This window comes from Salmo salar, chromosome 02, assembly GCF_965601325.2.
Source record: "Salmo salar chromosome 02, fSalSal1, whole genome shotgun sequence".
Taxonomy (NCBI): domain Eukaryota; kingdom Metazoa; phylum Chordata; class Actinopteri; order Salmoniformes; family Salmonidae; genus Salmo; species Salmo salar.
The window spans coordinates 15,388,454-15,412,806 of NC_138292.1; the positions used below are offsets into that span (position 1 = coordinate 15,388,454).

A 24,353-nucleotide genomic window follows, 5' to 3' on the forward strand; every position below is an offset into this window, starting at 1 on the left:
CTTTATTTCTTGCATGTTAACACTTTCTGGAACTCCTGTAATAACTCCCTTCACCCACTGCCGTCCAGTTTGATCCAGCATGCTACTGTCAACCACATGTTTACATACCTGCTCATACTGTTTAACATTGAAACACACCAAACTTCCATCACAAAGAACTTTAGCAGACACAACCTCTCCTACTTCCTCACTCAATCCTAACCTCCAATCACAGCCCAGTGTTGCTCAACCACCTCCACTGGATTTCATCAAGATCTTCTCCCTATTTGAAACTGAACGACGATGATTTTCTTAGCACCCCGTTCCGCGACCTCCTCGTCTCCTTTTCGTCTTTCAGACTTCCCGGCCAGTACCAGGATACGACTCAATAATAGTGGTGGAAGTCATACAATACCATTGGCTATTGCACCATGCAAGAGGTACCATAGGCATAAAGAAACAGAACAAAGCAGAGTTCTGATTAGTAATACAGCTTTATTGAATGATGGCAGATTTAACAGTTGAATAGTTAATGACAACTTGACTACTTTAAGATTGTGATAGATGATTCCCCTATGCCAATAAACCCTCCAGTGGTCTGCCTATTACCCTAATCCAAACCAAGCAAATGAACACAAGTAAAAAGAAAATACCAATTCATTTCCCTGGTTTTAGAGCATCATCCTTGACTCTGGATTCTTGAGTTCTAACAGAACCCTTGATTATGACCATTATAAGCACTAAAACACTATTTCAGTCATTCTGCCTGATTGTACAGCAGTCTTCATCCATCAGCGTGCCAGTGCATTATGACATCATGTAACAATGGAACTGGTGTCTACCAAAGACCCATCTCCACAAATGGAAAACATCAATCTCCTCCACTTTGAAAACATCCTCGCAGACAGCCACAGTGTTCAGAGTGACATCAAGGATGTGCATTTGTCACAGTGGCTTCAAGACCACACGCAAGACATCCGGTTCATCTCATTTTAATGTTGCTCTAAAATAAAGCAACGAGTCAGACTTACTCAATTTCCCGTGAGCTTATCTTCTATGTAATACATTGATGGTTTTCAGTAAGTCCATGTCATTTTGCTTTGGTGGTGTTTCAACGGGTTGGCATGCAAGGCTCGGTCTCACGGCAACCGCTCCAAGACCGCTCTGTTCTGTTTCCAGTCCAGCTTCTGATCCATCTGACAGTCGAGGGTCTAAAGAGGGAGAGGACCCAGCGAGTGTGTGTGCGTGTGGGGTGGCAGGGAGGGTTAGGGGTTGGGGGGTTCAGGACTCCTCCATGTCGGCCGGGGGTGAGGAGGTTGGGGAGGATGCCTCTGGCTCACCGTCTAGTCCCACCTTTGACGCTGGAAGAGTTTACAAAATATGTGTAAGTGTTAAAAATACACTTTCACCCAATTACTAGTATTGGGACAAAGATCAGTCTGCAGTTGTACTCTCTTTGTGGCAGCATTTGAATATGACAAATAAAACACATATTTGAAACAAACTATACATCAAATTCTGAAAACAATGAAATGAGTTGTAACCAACTACTAAGGCCTTGAAGACCCAGATACATGTCTACAACCAGAGAGGATATGGAGGACGTGAGCTCTGTGCTGTCCGTTAGTGGCAGACCTGTCTGACATCTGGGGAGCCGATGGAGCACCCAGCCACTCATTTGGGCCAGGCAGGCTCTCAGTGTGCGCAGGCATTCAAATAAGGCAACACGAGGGCAGGGAAACAGGCCGTTCGGTCTAATTGACCAAGTACAACATAAAATAAGGGTTTGTTCAATGGTAATATGGCAGAGTGAGCATGCTCTGTGAATATGAACGCATGCAGGAGAGTTACATGATACACCGACCTTAGCGGGGCCAGCATCCACTAACACACACACACACACACACACACACACAGGCAAGGGGCTCTAAAATACAATCCATATTGAGACCTCAGTTATGATCAGTTGATCTACCATCCACATCATTAGACAATTCTAGATTACGTCATGATTATTAAAAGAAGGTGGACTGAAAACCAGCATAAACAAAAAAAGGGGTCATTTTGGACAGAACTATTAACTACTTTAAAAAAAGGGGCCAATCTATACTGAACAAAAATATAAAACGCAACATGTAAAGAGTTGGAATGTCCACCAGCCCACGTGTAACCACGCCAGCCCACGTGTAACCACGCCAGCCCACGTGTAACCACGCCAGCCCACGTGTAACCACGCCAGCCCAGGACCTGCACATGTGAGGCTGGTTGGACGTACAGACACATTGGCCTGCGTACTCACCAGACATGTCACCCATTGAGCATGTTTGGGATGCTCTGAATCAACATGTACAACACCGTGTTCCAGGTCCCGCCAATATCCAACAACTTCACACAGCCATTGAAGAGGAGTGGGACAACATTCCACAGGCCACAATCAACAACCTGATCAACTCTATGCGAAGGAGATGTCACGCTGCATGAGGCAAATGGTGGTCACACCAGATACTGACTGGTTCTGATCCACGTCGCTACTTAAAGGCATCTGTGACCAACAGACGTACATCTATATTCCCAGTCATGTGAAATCCATAGGTTAGGGCCTAATTTATTTATTTCAATTGCCTGATTTCCTTATATGAACTGTAACTCAGTAAAATCTTTTAAATTGTTGCATTTATATATTTTGTTCCGTGTAAGTTTGGTACATCCATCCATCTCTGAACTTGTGTTGATATGTAGCCATTTGTAATGGGAATATTTCAGATGAATAAAGTTCATATTACCACAATACTTATTTATATTTATATGTTCTCCCTTTATGTAATACACATGATTTACACGTTTTATTTGGGACACTCATTGTGTATGGGTTGCTGGTCACTAGACTTGATACTGAATGTTATGGATTGTGCTCATATCTGTTGATAGTGATTGATGCCAGACTGGAGGTACAAGGACACTGATTGTTATTGTATTCTGTGATTCTGTAGCACTAGCAGATGATGCGGTGACTTCCTACAAGACTCTCGGCGGGTGTTCACAGAACACTGGTGTTGTGAGATTAGAACATAGGGCCTGCTTAGAGAAGGCCAGTTGGAAATGTTCCATGCTGGAGGTTGTCTCCCTGTTGCAACTTGTATTAAATCGGATTGATTTCTGATTGATTTGATCAATGACTGCTCACCTTCTGGTTCCCATGGAAATTCTCTATTACACCAACAACTCTTGAAGAATATAACTTGTAAATGCCTCATGAGCTTAGTTACTGAGGTTTAGAACCGCTGGTAAAGACAATGGAAGGAGTGAGAGTCTAATAAAGGAGAGATCAGGGGGACAGAACACACACGTGCACAGTGCACCTAAACAACCAGTGAGATGACAGAATGGATGTTTTATATTTCAAGTCCTGTCTTTCTGTGGAAATTTGGGGAAGAATACCTGTCACTGTGCTCCTTAGAACTTTACTAGAAGGTGTATGACAAAAGAGTTACAGATCTTCCATGTGTGGAGCAGTACCTGACTTCCGGACTGTTCTGGGCGTGTTGTTGGCCCCACCCCCTTCCCCGGTCTTCTTGCTCAACAGACTGTTGAAGAAGTTAGCCAGCACGCCCTCGCTGGTCTGCCCGCCTAATGGCACAGCGAAAACAAAGAGACAAAACATCACAGTTACTCAGCGAACTTGCACAGGCAAGGTTGGCAGGAATTGTTTAAAAAAATAACAGTTAGGCTAACGGTATATTCCCTATGTACAAAATATACAGCGCATTCAGAAAGTATTCAGACCCCTGTTCCACATTTTGTTACGTTAAAGCCTTATTTTAAATAGGCTTGAATAAAAAAAATCCTCATCAATCTACACACAACATCCCATAATAACAAAGTGAAAACTGGTTTTTAGAATTTTTCGCAAATGTAATCAACATAAAATACAGAAATACCTTATTTACATAGGTATTCATACCCTTTGCTATGAGACTCGAAATTGAGCTCAGGTGCTTCTTGTTTCCATTGATCATCCTTGAGAAGTTTCTACAACTTGATTGGAGTCCACCTGTGGTAAATTTAATTGATGATTGGACATGATTTGGAAAGGCACACACCTGTCTATATAAGGTCCCACAGTTGACAGTGCATGTCAGAGAAAAAAACCAAGCCATGAGGTCGAAGGAATTGTCCGTAGAGCTCCGAGACAAGATTGTGTCGAGGCACAGATCTGGGGAAGGGTACCAAAAGATTTCTGCAGCATTGAAGGTCCCAGAAGAACACAGTGGCATCTATCATTCTTAAACGGAAGAAGTTTGGAACCACCAAGACTCTTGCTAGAGCTGGCCGCCAGACCAAACTGAGCAATCAGGGGAGAAGGGCCTTAGTCAGGGAGGTGACCAAGAACCCGATTGTGACTGACAGAGCTCCAGAGTTCCTCTGTGGAGATGGTAGAGTGGCCAGACGGAAGCCACTCCTCAGTAAAAAGGCACATGACAGCCCACTTGGAGTTTGCCAAAAGGCACCTAAAGGACTCTCAGACCATGAGGAACAAGATTCTCTGATCTGATGAAACTAAGATTGAATTCTTTGGCCTGAATGCCAAGTGTCACATCTGGAGGAATCCTGGTACCATACCTACAGTGAAGCATGGCGGTGGCAGTATCATGCTGTGGGGTTGTTTTTCAACAGCAGGGACAGAGAGACTAGTCAGGATAAAGGGAAAGATGAACGGAGAAAAGTACAGAGAAATCCTTGATGAAAACCTGCTCCAGAGTGCTCAGGACCTCAGACTGGGGCGAAGGTTCACCTTCCAACAGGACAACAACCCTAAGCACACAGCCAAGACAAATGCAGGAGTGGCTTTGGGACAAGTCTCTGATTCCACTCAAGGACACTCCTTATGTCCTTGAGTGGCCCAGCCAGAGCCCGGACATGAACTCTATCGAACATCTCTGAAGATACCTAAAAATAGCTGTGCAGCAACACTCCCCATCCAACCTGAAGGAACTTGAAAGGATCTGCAGAGAAGAATGGGAGAAACTCCCCAAATACAGGTGTGCCAAGCTTGTAGCGTCATACCCAAGAAGACTCAAGGCTGTAATCGCTGCCAAAGGTGCTTCAACAAAGTACTGAGTAAAGGGTCTGAATACTTATGTAAATGTGCTAGTTCCATTTTATTTATCTAAATTGGCAAAAACTTCTACAAACATTTTTTTGTTTTGTCATTGTGGGGTATTGTGTGTAGATGAATTAGGATTTAATTATTTTTTAAAACCCATTTTAGAATTAGGCTGCAACGTAACAAAATGTGTAAAAAGTCAAGGGTCTGAATACTTTCCAAATGCACAGTAGGTGCAAACTTTATACTGGTGCCAAAGCTAATCTTTGTCATTTTAGTAGAATGAGTTATCGGGGATCTATGGTCTCAGTACCTGGTTGCATGGGCATCACATTGGCCACGTTTGCTGTTGCCGAGCGGTTTGACACCCGAGGAGAGCCAGTGGGTGCTCTGTTTGTGGTGTCCTGAGATGAAAAGGAGGAGGAATGAAGGAGGGATGATACAGGAACAGTAGAGAGAAGAAGAGAGAGGATGAGAAAGGAGGGGAGAGAAGGAGAAGAGACAGGAAAGGAAGAAGGAGTAGAGGATCATTAATTGCATATATCAGAAGATTTACATGAACTCTTTAGGTCCTTTACAGTAGCATGTTTCCCCAGACACTTACCACTGGTCTGCCTGCTGCCGCTGGGGGCTGCTTAGACAACAGGGTCTGTTAATAGACAACACAGAGCATGTCAGTGAGAGTCCAGATAGAGTCTGAAGCCCTTAATACAACTAACCTAATTCATATGGCAACTGGCAGAAATAAACTTATCACAGCTAATGTCAGATTAACATTATGCAATATTATCAAAGTAATGTTTTGGGTCATACCAGCTGTACAAATATATAGTGCACATTCTCACTTACCTGAAGCTTTAGGAGAAACACTTGGTCATCCTCCACACCTAGTTCCTTTTCATGTACAAACTGCACAAAAAAACTAAACATTATAAACAAACACTTTCTCCACAAAATGACATGCAAGTCATCCTAATGTGTTAGTTTAGTGTACATCCGATTAAGTACATATTTGCCTGGCCTTGGCACTGTAATCTGAGTGCAGGCAGGCTCATCCTGGTAATCTGATGTTATTTGAGATTATGGTACTCATCCCAGGGCCCATTAAAGTCCAGAGGCGAGGACTGGAGAGAGAGCAAACACCCAGAATCCCCCAGTCCACCCAGGCACAGCACCAACCCTGCATGCCAGTAGTAACCTCTGACCCTGATCAGGGCTAAGGATTTTGGATTCAGTCACAATTTCAATCAACTCCAAGATACTACCCCTAGAGTGTAGTTCAGTTAAAAGGTCTGTTCAATTACACTTGTTTCTAATACTTAATGTCTGTGCCAAAAACAAGGAGAAGATCTGGGAGTGACATTACCTTTCTAACAGGAGGCTGGACGATAACCTCCTCAAACTTGTCTTCCCTTTTCAACGACTGAAAGTTTTCATATAAAATGGAAACCTTTTTTTCATTATCCCATCCTGATGGGCTGGAAGACAATGAACCACAAAAGCATAATATAATATAAATATATATATATATAAATAAAAATAAATAACTAATGTCATTGTCAACAGCACATGAGAAAAAGTCTAAATGTTTCATAAGTGAGAACACTGAGTCACACTTACATGAATACTGAGTCTTTGTCCACCACCTGGGCCGGCAGGTCAAAGGGAAACCCGTATAATCTATGGACCAGGTATTTATACAATAGGTCTATGTTTTTGTTTTCCTTCATTGACGTGCATAGCAGCGCTGCACCATCTGAGAGGCCACTACATCAAGGATAGTATTATTGCTAGAATGGCCAACGATATCTTAAAGACCCCTTTACTAGCGAGCTAAGAAAAACCATGCTCACTTCACACAAGAAAGAAAATCCTGAAACTGGTGCCTGCACATTGTTAGTACATCTAAGAAAATATGAAAATATATTAGTTTGAAAGAATAACGCCAGCGGAATGCCAACTCTTAGATCAGTCTGTGAGGCAGAAGGATACACTGCAAGCAGAAGTGTCGGATGTGAGACTGGATGAAGTCAAAGTGTTCTTCCCGGTAGTCATGCTCTTTCTCTAGACTGAGAAACGTGTCACACTGCAAAGGAGGGAAGTGAAGAGAGGGAAAGAGAATACTGAGAGAGAGAGAAGGTAAGCCACACAAGACAAGAATGAAAAAGAAATTGAAAGCGGAGGAAATGAGAAAGTGTAAAACAAAATGACAGATTTTCCATCCTTTATACACATGTATGAATAAAGTAACCATACCAACGCCACAAAGTATCCTTTGATAAGTTGAGTTAACAAGGCAACTGAATTTATTTCCCTAATGCCAGAGGTTTGCCCACCATACCTTTGTACACACCACCATAACAGGCACGCCCAGGTTGTGTGTGAGTGTGTTCTCTCCCAAGGGGAGCACCACACACTCCTCCTCAGCCTCCCCAGCCACGGGGTTCCTCCTCTTGGGAGAGGCGCTGTGGTCGCCCCCTGGCTCTGTGTACTCCTGGAACTGTCGGACCACTAGCGGTAGGGGAGAGGGTGGAAGAGATTCCGTTTTAGAGTGCTATTTTACCCTTTATAATTCAAACTCAGAACAATTCATCTCGATTAACTTTATAGTTTACATCTCATGGCTAATCAAAGTTTTAAAGAAATACTGTTGAAGTAGTTATTTCAGTCTTTAATGTTATAAAGTAAGAACGTCTCTCTCTCAGATTCATAGGCATACATCTCTGTTCCATGTCCCTCAGTGTCTCTGGGTTGACTCTGAGCTTGTCGATGTGTTCTCGTAGCACACTGGCCCACTTCTGCAGAGAGTCCAGCACCGTCCACGGCCTGGACATGTCCACTACCAGCAGGGCCATAGTGTCGGCCAGGTTCTCCCCACACACAGCAAACTGCTGGAGGCCTTTGTGGTACAGGTCACCGTCCAGAATCCATGCGTTACACATAGCATGATCTGCACAGACACACACACAGTTTGGGGTCAAATCACACCAAAAAGGAGAAATTGTTCCAGGCTATCCTATTGATCGCTACTGACCCATCATACACTGAAGCCAGAGTTATATTATAAACTAAAACAAATCTTGTATTCTCATTATGTCCAAAAAGACACACTTACCATCGATGTCATCATCGTGAACGTTAAAGTACAGGTACTCCAGTCCTCTGCCTTTCATGTATTCTTCAACTCCCTGCAGTTTGGCTATGAGAGTGGTCTTACCTGCCCCCGTCTCACCTGTAGCATACATGAAACACAGACTTGCAGGTAAACTGCATGCTAAGCAAAATCATTCAAATCTGTTATAGACTACTGTAGGCTACATTAGGCCTGTAGGTCAGTTGCCTGCTGTGGCCACTGCTCTAGGCCTATACAAGTATATCATTTTGCATCAATGCAGCTATAGCTCACAAAATCAGTTAGGCCTATATGCAGGGCCAATACAATACCTTCAGAAAATATTCATACCCCTTCACCTTTTTCCATATTTTGTGTCACAAAGTGGGATTAAAATGGATGTAATTGACATTTTTTTGTAAACGATCTACACAAAATATTCTGTAATGTCAAAGTGGAAAATACTAACATTTGTCAAATAAAATATATATATATATAAATAAATGAAACTCTTGATTAGATGTATTGACTCAGCGGGTTGAATATATGTTAGAATCACCTTTGGCAGCGATTACAGCAGTGAGCGAATCTTTCACACCTGGATTGCACAACATTTGCACATAACTATTTTTTCTGTCAAGTTGATTGTTGATAATTTCTAGACAGCCATTTTCAAGTCTTGCCATAAATGTTTTTAAGTCAATACTGTAACTAGGCCACTCAGGAACATTCAATGTCATCTTGGTAAGCAACTCCAGTGTATATTTGGCCTTGTGTTTTAGGTTATTGTCCTGCTGAAAGGTGACCATCTCCCAGTGTCTGCTGGAAAGGAGACTGAACCAGGTTTTCCTCCAGGATTTTGCCACTGCTTAGCTCTATTACATTTATCTTTATCATAAAAAAAACTCCCTAGTCCTTGCCAATGACAAGCATACCCATAACATGATGCAGCCACTGCTATGCTTGAAAATATGAAGAGTGGTACTCAGTGTTGTGTTGGATTTGCCCCAAACAGTGCATTATTGCAAACAGAATGCATGTTTTGGAATATTGTTATTCTGTACAGGCTCCCTTTTTTCACTCTGTCAATTAGGTTAGTATTATGGAGTAACTTCAATGTTGTTGATGCCAATGTTGACTGTTTTAAAGTCAACATTGGCCTCATGCTGAAATCCCTGACCGGTTTCCTTCTAATGATGTGCAGTTTGCAAACAATCTGTTATTTTTGAACAACTCTTTTTACTGACTTGAGAGTCATGATATGTTTTCTGAGTGACTCGTTCATTTAAAAAGGCATAAATTGGCTCCTAGTTGTTCGTTTGACCTTCTAGTGCTGGCCGCAATTAGTCAGTCCTACAGCAGGATTAACCTGTTTGGGATAGGGGGCAGGATTTTCACGGCCGGATAAAAAAACGTACCCAATTTAATCTGGTTAGTACTCCTGCCCAGAAACTAGAATATGCATATAAGTAGATTTGGATAGAAAACACTAAAGTTTCTAAAACTGTTTGAATGGTGTCTGTGAGTATAACAGAACTCATATGGCAGGCCAAAACCTGAGAAGATTCCATACAGGAAGTGCCCTGTCTGACAATTTGTTGTCCTTCTAGGGCATCTCTATCAAAAATACAGCATCTCTGCTGTAACGTGACATTTTCTAAGGCTTCCATTGGCTCTCAGAAGGCATCAGAAAGCGGAATGACGTCTCTGCAGTCTCTGGGCGAAAAAAAGCAGGAGTTTTCGTGAGTGGTCAGGCAGGGAACAATGACAGTGGAGTGCGCATGCACGAGACGACTCCATGTTTTTCTTTCAGTCTATGAATGAATAGAACGTCGCCCGGTTGGAATATTATCGCTATTTTACGAGAAAAATAGCAGAAAAAAAATATTTTAAACAGCGTTTGACATAATTCGAAGTACGGTAATGGAATATTTCGAGAAAAAAATTGTCACGAAATGCGCCCGCGCGTCACCCTTCGGATACTGACATGAACGCACGAACAAAACAGAGCTATTTGGATATAACTATGGATTATTTGGAACCAAAACAACATTTGTTGTTGAAGTAGAAGTCCTGGGAGTGCATTCTGATGAAGAACAGCAAAGGTAATCCAATTTTTCTTATAGTAAATCTGAGTTTAGTGAGCACCAAACTTGGTGGGTGTCAAATTAGCTAGCCTCTGATGGCCGAGCTATCTACTCAGAATATTGCAAAATGTGCTTTCGCCGAAAAGCTATTTTAAAATCTGACGCCGCGATTGCATAAAGGAGTTCTGTATCTATAATTCTTAAAATAATTATGTTTTTTGTAAACATTTATCGTGAGTAATTTAGTAAATTCACCGGAAGTTTGCAGTGGGTATGCTAGTTCTGAACATCACATGCTAATGTAAAAAGCTGTTTTTTTTATATAAATATGAACTTGATTGAACAAAACATGCATGTATTGTATAACATAATGTCCTAGGAGTGTCATCTGATGAAGATCAAAGGTTAGTGCTGCATTTAGCTGTGGTTTTGGTTTTTGTGACCTATATGCTTGCTTTGAAAATGGCTGTGTGATTTATTTTGGCATTCTGACATAATCTAATGTTTTGCTTTCGCTGTAAAGACTTTTTGAAATCGGACAATGTGGTTAGATTAACGAGTCTTGTCTTTAAAATAGTGTAAAATAGTCATATGTTGAGAAATTTAAGTTATAGCATTTTTAAGGTATTTGTTTTTCGCGCCACGCTCTACCATTGGATATTGGTGGGAACGTCTGTCCCTAACAGGTTTTAAGAGCCAATTCATGCTTGATCCAAAATGTGGTTGGAGGCGCTGTATGGATGGTTTGACACAATTGCGGAGACTTCGGAGGCACACAGAGACCAAATTGAGCTCCATACCGCGTCGCTGTGCACCTCCCAAATCTTTCCAACAATTGTTTACAGACAGATTATTTCACTGTATCACAATTCCAGTGGGTAAGAAGTTTACATACACTAAGTTGACTGTGCCTTTAAACAGCTTGGAAAATTCCAGAAAATTATGTCATGGCTTTAGAAGCTTCTGATAGGCTAATTGACATCATTTGAGTCAATTGGAGGTGTACCTGTGGATGTATTTCAAGGCCTACCTTCAAACTCAGTGCCTCTTTGCTTGACATCATGGGAAAATCAAAAGAAACCAGCCAAGACCTCAGAAAACAAATTGTAGACCTCCACAAGTGTGGTTCATCCTTGGGAGCAATTTCCAAATGCCTGAAGGTACCCCGTTCATCTGTACAAACAATAGTATGCAAGTATAAACACCATGGAACCCCGCAGCCGTCATACCGCTCAGGAAGGAGACGCATTCTGTATCCTAGAGATGAACGTACCTTGGTGCGAAAAGTGCAAATCAATCCCAGAACAACAGCAAAAGATCTTGTGAAGATGCTGGAGAAAACAGGTACAAAAGTATCTATATTCATAGTAAAACGAGTCCTATATCAACATAACCTGAAAGGCCGCTCAGCAAAGAAGAAGCCACTGCTCCAAAACCACCATAAAAAAGCGAGACTACGGTTTGCAACTGCACATGGGGACAAAGATTGTACTTTTTGGAGAAATGTCCTCTGGTCTGATGAAACAAAAATAGAACTGTTTGGCCATAATGACCATCATTATGTTTGGAGGAAAAAGGGGGAGGCTTGCAAGCCGAAGAACACCATCCCAACCGTGAAGCACGGGGGTGGCAGCATCATGTTGTGGGGGTGCTTTGCTGCAGGAGAGACAGGTGCACTTCACCAAATAGATGACATCATGAGGAAGGAAAATGATGTGGACATATTGAAGCAACATCTCAAGACATCAGTCAGGAAGTTAAAGCTTGGTCACAAATGAGTCTTCCAAATGGACAATGACCCCAAGCATACTTCCAAAGTTGTGGCAAATTGGCTTAAGGACAACAAAGTCAAGGTATTGGGGTGGCCATCACAAAGCCCTGACCTCAATCACATAGAAAATTTGTGGGCAGAACTGAAAAAGCGTGTGCGAGCAAGGAGGCCTACAAACCTGACTAAGTTACACCAGCTCTGTCAGGAGGAATGGGCCAAAATTCACCCAACTTATTGTGGGAAGCTTGTGGAAGGCTACCCGAAACGTTTGACCCAAGTAAAAACAATTAAAAGGCAATGCTACCAAATACTAATTGAGTATGTAAACTTCTGACCCACTGGGAATGTGATAAAAGCTGAAATAAATCACTCTCTACTATTATTCTCACATTTCACATTCTTAAAATAAAGTGGTGATCCTAACTGACCTAAAACAGGGAATTTTTACTTGGATTAAAATGTCAGGAATTGTGAAAAACTGCGTTTAAATGTCTTTGGCTAAGGTGTATGGAAACTTCCGACTTCAACTGTAGCTCCGCATTGACATGATTGTTTGACGATAGGCGAGGGTGGGAGGTCCTGTATAAACACAAACTCACTTCCTTGACAACATCCTTCACAACAGCTCTGTGCTGCTTGGCCTCTGACTTCTGCAGAGGCCGTGTCATCGTAAATGCTGCATGGCCAATGCAGACGTCGGAATGACCAAGCAGCGCCTTTCATACACGCTCCTCCGGCTCAGCAGCTCCAGAGACGTGCCCCAACTGTCCGTCATATTTGCACAGGGAAATACATCATGAGCATAGAGAAGACAGACATGTCTAGAACTGATAATTGGTCGTATGGTGCAAGAATGACTGCATTTAATTGATTTAATGTTAAGATGGACACAGCTTAGTAGAACCAAACCATACACAGCCTCTGCTCAGCAAACTCCAACTTGAGAACGAATCGTTTGGTTGGCTGCAGTTCGTGAACGACTGAACTCTCACGGCAGTCAAGCAATGCATTCCGCCAAGAGTCGTTCACAATCTAGTCCGGTAGCAGCCACAGCTAGATGGACCTCGTTTCAAATGTATCCAGAAATAATGGCATTTGTATGCCTAGCAATTAACAAAATGTACATTGTTTAAAAGCACACATTTACAAGTCTCAGTCACAAATGACAGCTCCAATAAGCCCCCTACTGTGAATGACAGTCTTCAGTTCATCGTTTGCCGTAGAGCTGTTGTTATGGATGTGAGTTTGTGTATACACAGGATTTATCGCCCTCACCTACCGTCGACCAATCACGTCAATGCGGAGCCATCCACATTATTTACAAAATCTGAGAGGAGCACGGCGATGCGGTACCGAGCTCACCCTCTGGAATTTCCGTATTTGAGTCACACCATCCATTGGGCGCCTCCGACCATATTTTGGGTCAAGCATAAATTGGATCTTACTGACTCAAATGAACAAAATGAGTCAAAAGATTCATTCATTTGACTGAACGAGTCAAAGATCTGAGTGAGTAAAAAGAGCCGAATTTACCATCACTGAGTTAGGAAGGACGCCTGTATCTTTGTAGTGACTGGGTGTATTGATACATCATCCAGTAATGAAGAACTTCACCATGTTTCAAGGGGATATTCAATGTCTGCTTTCGGGATAGGAAAACCTCCATGGTCTTTGTGTTTGAATCTGTTTGAAATTCACTGCTCGACAGACGGATAATTGTAGGTGTGGGTTAGAGATTCAAAAATCATGTTAAACACTTTGCACACATGCAACTTATTATGTGACTTGTTAAGCAAATTTTTACACCAAAACTTATTGACTCAAGACATTTCAGCTTTTCATTTTTGATACATTTCAAAAAACATAATTCCACTGTTACATTATGGGGTATTGTGTTTAGGCCAGTGACCAACACATTTCAATTTAATCCATTTTAAATTCAGGCTGTAACAACAAAATGTGGAAAAAGTCAAGGGGTGTGAATACTTTCTGAAGGCCCTGTATACCACTAGTCGACCAGATAAATATATGTAATCTCATTTGCTTGTTGAGGGATTTATTTTACAGATTAAACTAGCAGGTGTTGAATATAAATCACTCGTTCAATGTGATCTGATCAGATCTGACCTTCTGCAGAAATTGCCATTTTCAGTCGTCTATGAAACACTGTCCATATTTTGTTGGACAATTATAGGCCGCGCTGTTATAAATGCATTCATTCAACAATAGCCTGCCATAATTCAGTTAATAATCAATTGGTTCTCAAACCTCGCAAGAATGGTCCAATACTGTCTGTTATTGACATTGTAATGGAATACAGAACGCGTGGTGAGGCACTCCTTGTCTAGCATCCCGCACACTCTGGAGGAGCGGAGAGAGCAGGTGGTCCAGCCCGTGCCAATATTACACAATGAAAGCAGAAAATTAAATAGACTTACCCATAATAAGAACATTTTTCCCTGACGGCAATTTTGACCGTGAACGCGTCGATACCTCACTCAAAATAGAGGACCTGCAAGAGAGACAATGACATCAGACAAATACCAAGCACCCGTATCCCTGCCATTCAGATGCGCTACTCCCTAGAACCAGATCTTTCAAACCCTAAAACCATTCAAAGTGGCTCTGACAGGCGAGCCAAGTCTTTCTTAAGCCATATTATTGTACAGTTCAGGATCAATATTCACCATAAATTCTGGCCATCCTCGTCGCTGGTTTGATTTTCTATAGAATTTAGTGTGTTTGCAGTTGACATAATTCTCACTGTCGAAGCCATCTTCTATCAACCTTGAATGGATTAAGTGCCCGGATGTTTGAATTGGCATAATAAAGGGCGCGTTCCAGATCCCTCATTTATAAGCGCTGCGGTCATGGCAAGTTCAAATTTGAAACAAGGAAGCCACGCAGAATCACTGATCTAAAAATAATCAACTTGCAGCAAACCTGTGCAGCACCATGCACAGAGTGAAAAAGACATTTTAAACACGGGTATGTGCAAAATGATAAATTATTAAATGATGCAGTCATACAATCTGTGTCTGCTCGGAATGGGAAAAGTTGCATTGATATATTTTTTAAAATATACATTTTACTTTCAAGTTGTCTTCCAACTTGTATTTAATCTTTTTTGCAGTCACGCTTTGTAGATGAGCATACTCACAACGTCTGGACTGTAGAAAGGATCAGGAACCACATGATAATAAGATACAGCAATCTTATGGGAGCAAACTGTGACTGCAAAAAAAGATGACCTGGAACACAAACCAATCCTCTGGCACGGAGTGTCTGCTGGTGCTAGACCTCTGTGTCCTAGCCTCCTTTCCTGTGACCTAGCCTAACCTCTTTTCCTATGTCCTAGCCTAGCCTCCTTTCCGGTGTCCTAGCCTAGCCTCCTTTCCTGTGTCTTAGTCTCCTTTCCTTGATTTGCACTGATCTGAAAGCAAAGGATGAGTGAAAACAATATGGAGGATGTTTACTTTCAAATGGCTTTCATTACATTGTATTTTTTTTTTTTGCACAAGTGTCCATGAAGGAAGAGAAAGCATGAGAGGAAGTAATTTGACTTATAGCCTTATATAGCCTTTCACTAATATAGACATTTATAAACTGGGTAGTTTGGCTTCTGGATGCTGATTGGCTGAAAGCCGTGGAATATCAGACAGTATGATTGCTTTCCACTGCTTAGACGTTGCATGCAACAACCAATGGTTGCACGCCACGTCATCGACTGTCGACTGTGTCCATCGACTTGTGTCATCGACTGACAGATTGCTATAACATATGTGGTTAGCTGAAAGGTAAAATACCTAGGTGTTGTAAGATCTGGCATCGTCTAAGCAGTGGAACGTGACTTGATCTACGGGTATGATGCAACATTTCTTATTTACAGTAATATTTATGTTGGTAACTGGTTTATAATAACAATAAGGCGCCTTGGAAGTTTGTGGTATATGGCCAATATGTCACTGCTAAGGGCTGTATCCAGGCACTCAGCGTTGTGTCGTACAAAAGAACAGCCCTTTGGCATGGTATATTGGCTGTATACCACACCTCCTTGGACCTTATTGGTTAAATATAGCCTACCCCTTGCGAATCTATCAACAAATGCCCAAACAAATGAAAACTGCAAAATAAGACTACTTTAATAAAAGACAAAGCCAAGTTAACAATAACATCAGTTGCCAATTGAAACAAGAATTAGAATCGAAACCTAAGGACGAACAATTCCATAAACCAATCTTGTTTGTCACATCTGAAAATACCTTACAAAATCATATCATAGATCTAACGTCTCAGACGCACAGGATGTGGACATAGATTTGATCACGTTGGCCACTCGGTGGTAAACTCTTGATCTGAATGTCGTGATTGTGATCCCTATAGAAGGGCCTTGGGAGTTTCTGGCTGCAACCTCTCCTCTCCTCCAATGCAAAAGGCCTGGGAGACAGAGGACATTATGCTTGGAATGATTAAGTGGTAGTCTGGGTACCAGTCTTTTTAGCTGACATTCCACTACTTGACCTCCTTGGCATATGTCACGGAAAAGGCTACGAGGAGTGGAATGTTAGCTAAAAAGACTGGTACCCAGACTAATTAAGTGGGTTCAGATCACAACCTTCAGAAGGCAGACTGGTGTGAACCACTATATGGTGCCATAACTTTCTGGCAGCGCCATGGTCGGCACCAACACTCGTAATCCTGAGAGAGAATGAAACAGATAAAGTTACATTTCAAATTTGGACTTGAAAAGTATTTGGTTGTTTTGACATAGAATAGCCGGTGTCTCCTCACCAGTAGATTTCTTCCTGTAGTAGATCAGTCCAGCTGCTATAAAGACCACCCCCAGCAGCAGTCCACAGGCCCCGATCACCATCTTATTCCTCTCAGGCCCAAGCAGGGAGGGGTCTGTAATTACACAAACAATTAAGACATACATCTTATAATAAATAGACTTATAAAGCCTCCCTCCCAAACACTCGTATCTCATTCAGACACTCCAAGTCCACACACCCACTTACCCCAGTCATACAGTTTGGGCTCAGTGAGGCTGAAGTGCTCCACCATACAGGGGATTCTCTCTCCAGGTGTGGGAGTGTACTCCAGGTGCGAGTGGATCTGGTAGGTCCAGTCCCCATTGACCAGCTCCTCTGTGGAAGTCACATTTGAGGTCACTTCCTGTCCGTTCTTCAGCCACATCACTCTGATGGGTTTGGAGTAGAAGTCGTAGGCACTGCACACGAGCATAGCCGGGTGTCTGGTACTGAACGGCTCCACTGATCTCAGGCTGATGTAGGGCTCAACTGGAGAGGGAAGAACATACTGGGTTCTTCAGGGCTTGCCTCGTGCTCTTTTCATGATGTTCATCTATCTCATCTAGTATGTACTCCTCCTTATCACTACCATTGAGTATGTACTCATACACTTACCTGCCTTATCTAGTAAGTACCCATATACCACAGGAACGTTGCTGCTGCAGTATTTCTTCATTTCTTCTCTCCTGTCGGCCAGAAAAGCAGGGCCTTTGCAGGCCGTTTCAGTGAAGTTCTTCATCCATTGTGTGTAGACCGTACATTTCTCTGTTGTGCTGTTGTATTGTCCCAGTAACTTCTTGTTGCCGTAGACCTGCAGCAGATACTCAATATCTCGGGGATCCTCGGAGCTGAACCAACACCTCATCTCAAAGTGTCCAAAATAGCCATCTGTCAAATAAGCAGTTACAAACAAGATGATATCTGGAGGTCTCGTTTCTCTTCTTTCATAATATCATCTGATCAACAGACCAGAGAAAACAAATACATTCTGTGGATTTCACTCTTTACGCATCTTTGACTATAGAAATATTATAAGATGGAATAATTCTTTATTAAAATACAAACATGTTTAGTGCACAATTTCATCAGTGCACGATTACAAGAACGCAGAGGATGACACACTTTGGCCACTAAATACTTAAATCAAGGGTGAAATGGTAGTGTAGATATTGGAGGGGGGACGGGGGGTCATCCCCTGCAATGTCTTTGGACATTTTAAAATGCATTTCCTGCGATTCTACACAGCTTGACATGACTCTCTTGAGGGTTATTTTGAGGGATATATAGAGGGGTATTTTGAAAACACAGTATAAGTGGAAAGCTGAAGGCCCCTCCCCCAAAATAAAAAATAAATATAATTTTTAGGGAAAACAATTTTGGGGGGGGAAACAGCTAAGAGAAAAATTTGCAGGTTTATACTGCTATTCTACACATTTTGTCATGAATCAGAGACGATTTTGAAGTTTGAAAGGTAATTTCTTGTAATTCTACACATTTTGACATGGGGCAGAGAAAAACAAATGCTCTTTTATAGCTCATCTCATGCTATTCTTCAGATTTTTCCCTTCAGTTTTAAAGCAGGTTTCCTGCTACTCTACACATTTTGACATGAGGCTGAGAGAAAATGTTGCCATTTTAAAGTAACTGTCCAGTGAAAATCTCACTTTTAAAAGTGAATATTCTGTTAACTCATACTGTTAACTCGTATTTGTGGCCAAAGCATAAATTGGAGGGGAAAAAAACAAAAACCACCTCAAACAGACGGTTAAAAAATGCTTGCCATTTCCTCATAGACGATGATGTCATCCTCCTGGGGTACTGTATGGAAAACGATTTCACAATTATTGTAATTAATTATATATCATATTTCATAGAAATCTGGAAACACTGGACAGTTATTTTAAAAGTAAAATTTGGGCATAAACCACAGCAAAAACAACAGCTTTAAACTGTATAACTGATCAACCCACCATCATACGAGGTCATGTAATGCTTAAAAACCCCAAAAATGGATGAATAAGATATTTGGCTACAGAAGTGCCATTTCTTACCAATCTCTACAGCTTCCGTCCAAAAACAAATCCTGTGAAATTATATCAATACATACTGGAGTTACTGGCTAGCTACAAGCGGCTAGCTTAGCTAACGAACTAGCTAAGTCGGTCACGGCACACATGACCACAATGACAGCGATGAACCAGCGAAGGCACACCCCATTTCTGTTGGACCATTTTTCGTACCCAAAGTTGACCTTTAAAGCCAGTTTCCTGCAATTCTACACATTTTGCCATTGTTTATGACGTGTTCATCCTTTTTTTATTTTAAAGAAATGACATGTCCCCCCCATCCCCCATGGCAATTTTGCCTATTACTTCAACAGTGGTGTAAAGTACTTAAGTAAAAATAATTAAAAGTACTACTTAAGTAGTTTTGGGGCTCCCTGTACTTTACTATTATTTTTTTTTGACAACTTTTACTTTCACTTCAATACATTCCTAAAGAAAATAATGTACTTTTCACCCCATACATTTTCCCTGACACCCAAAATGATTTGTTACATTTTGAATGCTTAGCAGGACAGGAAAATGGTCCAATTCACGCACTTGTCAAGAGAACACATGGTCATCTACTGCCTCTGATCTGGCAGACTCACTAAACACAAATGCGTAATTTGTAAATGATGTCTGAGTGTTGGAGTGCACCCCTGGATATCTGTCCATTTTAAAAAAAGGAAAATGATGCCATCTGCTTTGCATAATATAAGGAATTTGAAACAATTTATACTTTTACTTTTGATATTTAAGCATATTTTCGAAATTACATTTACTTTGATACTTAAGTATATTTAGAACCAAATACTTTGACTTTTACTGAAGTAGGATTTTACTAGGTGACTTTTACTTGAGTAACTTTCTATTAAAAAGGCATCTATATTTTTACTAATGTATCACAATTGGGTACTTTTTCCACCACTGGACTTCAATCACTTCAGTCTCTCTGTACAGAGACCATAAACAACAGGATTAATGTTGATTATCTCACCACTACAAGTGTCTATAATGGCAGTCATTCTGCAAAGCTCAAGACGATAACTGAGACTTTGGACTGACTTTGTGTATCTTGATCAATTCAAAGTCATTCTGTGGTTCCTGTCAAACCTGATCACATCTATAGGACAGGAGCAGATTTTTATTCACCTACTCCAGACAGAGAGGAGAAGAGAAGCAGTAGGTGGATGGACGAGAGATTCAGCACAGACATGTTTACTTCTCAGAGCGAGAACAGAGTTAGATACCTCCTATGTCTCTATGTGGTTAATGTTGGCCTGTGTCTATAACGGAACAGAATGAGGAATCAGATTGGATGGACCAATGTCAGTCTAGTAGCGAAACAGCTCAAGTCTTTCAGGAAGTAATTTGTTATATCGCGATACTCTCTCTCTAAGCATATCACAAAGCACTGTAATTCATGACTGATGTGTAACTACATTACCAGCTAAAATACTGTATTCAGATTAGATTCTTTAGAAAAACTAGATTACTTCTTGAATTACTTTTAAATTCAGAAAGGATGTTTGTGAAAAAATACATTGACACTTTGTTTTCTCTGACATTCAATTCAGCGTTGAACAATTGCACAAGTTTAAGTTTGTCCGCCTGAGCGAGTCTGACCACAAGTCAGAGACCACTATGACACACCAAATGTGTTGGATGGTTCCTTTGTCTTTTTCTAACACCTCTTTAAAGGGAAAGTAATGCAAAAGTAACTGAACGTAATCTGTTAGTTTGGGTAATTCAAAAGTTGCGCTACGGATTACAATTTGACACTTAACTAGTAACAGATTACATTTAGAAAGTAACTACCCAACCCTGTTTATGATTATTGATTTGACACCAGGCAAAGTTCTATACCAGTTATTGCATACAATAAAACTCTTATTCCTGTCACTGTGTAAATATTAACCAACCTACTACTTTAGTCTTGTTTGGGTTTCTATGGTATTGGTCCCACAATAGCTCAGACATGCTCTCCCATTCTCACTCACAGTTTCAGTACATTGTATAAATACTTCCTCCTGTTTACCACACAACTGATAGTTAGTAAATGGTGAAATGACATTCAAGTTTGTGATCATGTAAGTATTGATGACGGAGGGGGAATTACCCACTTGCAGTGTACAATGTAAGACGGGAACAATTAATGAATGTGATCCATTCATGTGTCTATTGTTGAACGTCTCAGGTTGGGTGCATATTTATGATACCTTTGTTCCAAAAAAATATTTCATATTTTATTGACAGGAAAACATTTGAACAGTTAGAGTAGTTAATATTATTTGCACTGGTGTACCACACACCCCCTGCACCCCCCAAAAAGAAAAGGTGGTCAGGCCCCCCCTACCCAGATAACATATGAACATGTCATAAGCCATGGCAAAAATGTTTAAAATGACAGGAAATTAGCTGCTAAACTTCAACATTTTCTCTCAGCCTCATGGCAAAATGTGTAAAATTGTACAAAGTTAGCGGTTTCCCCCCCTCAAAAAAGATGAAACTGCGGTACGCCACTAATTCTTTGTCCCATTGTTTACCTAAAACTGCAAGAGGATTTTTTACATTTATGTCACAATTCAGTTGAACTGTTGTCCTTTGACGTACAGGAATGTTCCGGTAGCCACTCCCAACAGTCCCAGAGTCAGGCCCACTCCACAGAATACAGCAGGACCAGCACTGGACCCACTCACCTCACGTACCTCATACTCTGGGGGACAAGAGGAGAGCGGTGCCATCAAAACATTGAAGAAATACATCTTTCAACTATTATATATTGCAGTGGTAATAGTTCATGAGGAAACATTACCCTGAGTTTCAGATTTTCTTATATCTGAGAGGTTTCTAAAGACCCAAGATAATTTAATAAAATACCCCATTTAGAGAAACAGTTGCTCACCCCAGAACCTGGTTTTGGGGTCCTCCAAGGCTGTGTGCTTCACAGTGCAGCCATAGACGTCCCCCTCCTGTGGAGTGAAACTCAGGCTGGAGAACTGGTGGAACGTTCCATCTTCATTAGGATAGTACCGACTGAGAGACGTTCCCTCAGTCACCTCCAGGCCATTCTTGGTCCAGTTGACTTTGACAGGCGGGGGGTAGAAATGATTGGCAAAGCAGATAAGGGTGTTCTCCACCCCCAGCTCCTCCTCAGCCCTGGGGTAGATGGTGCTCTCAGGGGCATCTGGGGGGGAATACAACCACTAGCTTTAAAAATCACTCACTGTAATACATAGGCATTTTTGTTACTTATTATTTCACCAAAAATGTCACTTTTCATCTTTGTTTTAATTATTGTCAAAAAGTTGATTTGCTCTTTACCTTTTACCTCAGGTGGACTCTTTTCTTCAAATATCCAAAGAGCCAAGGCATCCCGACACAATCGTCTGCCTTTAACGGCATTCTTGTAGAAGTTACGAACAGTGGAGCTTGAGAATGGCCCCAGGAACTCAGGCAATGTCCAAACTTCCTGTCCACTCTGGAAGTCAGCATATACCACTTCCTCCCCATCCAGCTGAAGCTCTGCCTCCGCCTTCACCTTTGTCTTCTCAAGACACCCCAGCACATAGACGGTCTCATGAGGAACTGGAAACCCAAACAGATAACATAAGTTCAGTTGAGTGATAAATACACCAAATCATTAAAATCAATAAAATACTTACTTTCTGCCGAAGTGCAGACGACCGCAGTGAGAACAACAATAGCCACAGAGAGGTTCATCTCTCAGTTCGTGAGCGTGTGGGAGAACTCTGCCGAGAATAAGGCACTGACAACTCCAGTGCTGGTCCCGCCTCTCGTTTACTTTAGTCTCATCTACAGATACTACTGCTAAACATGCATTACCTAGACTAGAACCAATCAGAACATTTATTTCACTCTTACTGTATCCAGGAAGAAACAGTTTACAGACCAGAGGCCTCATTTATAAAACTGGGCGGAGGATTCACGTCAAAAGGTGGCGTAGGGACGAAACACAGAAAGTGATTATGCACAAAAATATTCTGATTTAATACGTACGCACGTCCCACGCCAGTTTCCCTTTATAAATCACAATAAACTCGAAATTTGGCGCACGTGAGTGAGCGTCTTGTTCCACCCTTTTAACGCACATAGTTGCCTATAAATAGTCAGTGAAACGCCTCTGATATTTCTCCATAACGACAAATCCCGACAGAAAGGAGAAAAGTAACATGTCACCCAGTGTGAAGTGGAAGTTATTGTAGGGGAGGTTAAAGCAAGACAAAAATATGGTTTGGTGGACACATTGTGGGCATTGCAAATGCCAAAAAGGCGTTAGCGGCAGCATGTGGCGGACGCTGTGAATGCTGCTGGCTCAGAAATTAAAAAGTGGTCCGTCAAAAGTGGAGGCCAAAAGGCGCATAGCCTTACAAAGTGTTTGTGCCACGGGCGGCGGAAAGGGGACACCGGAGCTCAACCCCCTTGATGAGCGACTTGCCGGTATTATATGGGCCCACCTCTTGAGTAGTGACGGGGTGGGACACGGACATGCAAGACGCACCGGATGATCCAGGTATGTAATTAGTATTCACTCGTTTGAAAAGAGTAAACCAGATGCATTCAAGTTGTTTACACATTCTATTGTTTTTAGTCGCTGCGTGTTCCAGCGGGGTCGGTGGTGCTGCTGCTGAGCAGGAGCTGAGTGTTCCAGCGGGGTCGGTGGTGCTGCTGCTGAGCAGGAGCTGAGTGTTCCAGCGGGGTCGGTGGTGCTGCTGCTGAGCAGGAGCTGAGTGTTCCAGCGGGGTCGGTGGTGCTGCTGCTGAGCAGGAGCTGAGTGTTCCAGCGGGGTCGGTGGTGCTGCTGCTGAGCAGGAGCTGAGTGTTCCAGCGGGGTCGGTGGTGCTGCTGCTGAGCAGGAGCTGAGTGTTCCAGCGGGGTCGGTGGTGCTGCTGAGCAGGAGCTGAGTGCGCCCAGCCCCGGCGTCTCCACAGCACCTTGTGCGTCACAGCCCTCCAGCGGCCGTGTCCTCAGATGCAGTCCTGCCAACGCAGAGAGACACCATCGACGCTATCAACGAGGTTGCCAAGGAGTTGAAGTGCAGGCACGGCTTTGTTTCTGCGGGTGCTTCTCTGTAAAGCTGGGCCCACTACAGCACAGAGATCCAAGAGAACAGCTCTCGGCAATCCTAACCGGCTCATAAAGCACTCCTCATCATTGGCCAGTAAATCTTGCTGGTCTCTGAAAAGTCGCGCTCTCTGAATTCTTCCATTCGCCACATCTCCCAACAGTGCCAAAGCAGCTTTTGTGCGTCATTACGCATTGTAATTGCATGAGTTTTAATACCCACCCATTTGATAGTCAAAGCTACCCAATTGCGTAACACCTTCAGGCGTGGTAATTACCCTGATTGACAATGACAGGGCCATTATCACATTGACAGTTCCGCGCAACGAACATGTGATAATATATGAAACGGTGCACTCG

The 24,353-nt window shown here is 42.1% G+C and overlaps 3 protein-coding genes across 3 annotated transcripts; all 3 read right to left on the minus strand.

Moving 5' to 3' along the window:
- Window positions 1–454: 454 nt before the first annotated feature.
- LOC106586326 (cytoplasmic dynein 1 light intermediate chain 1) lies at window positions 455–14,859 on the minus strand. Its single transcript, XM_082960145.1, has 13 exons — window positions 14,741–14,859; window positions 14,492–14,565; window positions 8,199–8,315; window positions 7,803–8,033; window positions 7,425–7,594; window positions 7,076–7,169; window positions 6,704–6,839; window positions 6,450–6,561; window positions 5,933–5,992; window positions 5,688–5,732; window positions 5,397–5,487; window positions 3,496–3,606; window positions 455–1,340 (listed from the first exon to the last, which is right to left on the minus strand). Exons 1-13 carry the CDS (start codon window positions 14,827–14,829, stop codon window positions 1,261–1,263), a joined length of 1,410 nt encoding a protein of 469 aa, XP_082816271.1. The 5' UTR covers window positions 14,830–14,859; the 3' UTR covers window positions 455–1,260.
- A 1,301-nt stretch (window positions 14,860–16,160) lies between these two features.
- Window positions 16,161–20,863, minus strand: LOC106574261 (H-2 class II histocompatibility antigen, E-S beta chain). The gene is made up of 4 exons (XM_045719035.2): window positions 20,062–20,863; window positions 17,480–17,752; window positions 17,072–17,353; window positions 16,161–16,958 (listed from the first exon to the last, which is right to left on the minus strand). Exons 1-4 carry the CDS (start codon window positions 20,123–20,125, stop codon window positions 16,777–16,779), a joined length of 801 nt encoding a protein of 266 aa, XP_045574991.1. The 5' UTR covers window positions 20,126–20,863; the 3' UTR covers window positions 16,161–16,776.
- Window positions 20,864–21,142: 279 nt separating this feature from the next.
- LOC106574265 (H-2 class II histocompatibility antigen, A-Q alpha chain) lies at window positions 21,143–22,960 on the minus strand. Its single transcript, XM_014150051.3, has 4 exons — window positions 22,575–22,960; window positions 22,234–22,497; window positions 21,815–22,096; window positions 21,143–21,625 (listed from the first exon to the last, which is right to left on the minus strand). The coding sequence occupies exons 1-4, from the start codon at window positions 22,630–22,632 to the stop codon at window positions 21,495–21,497; spliced, it is 735 nt and encodes a 244-aa protein (XP_014005526.1). The 5' UTR covers window positions 22,633–22,960; the 3' UTR covers window positions 21,143–21,494.
- Between the last annotated feature and the right edge of the window lie 1,393 nt (window positions 22,961–24,353).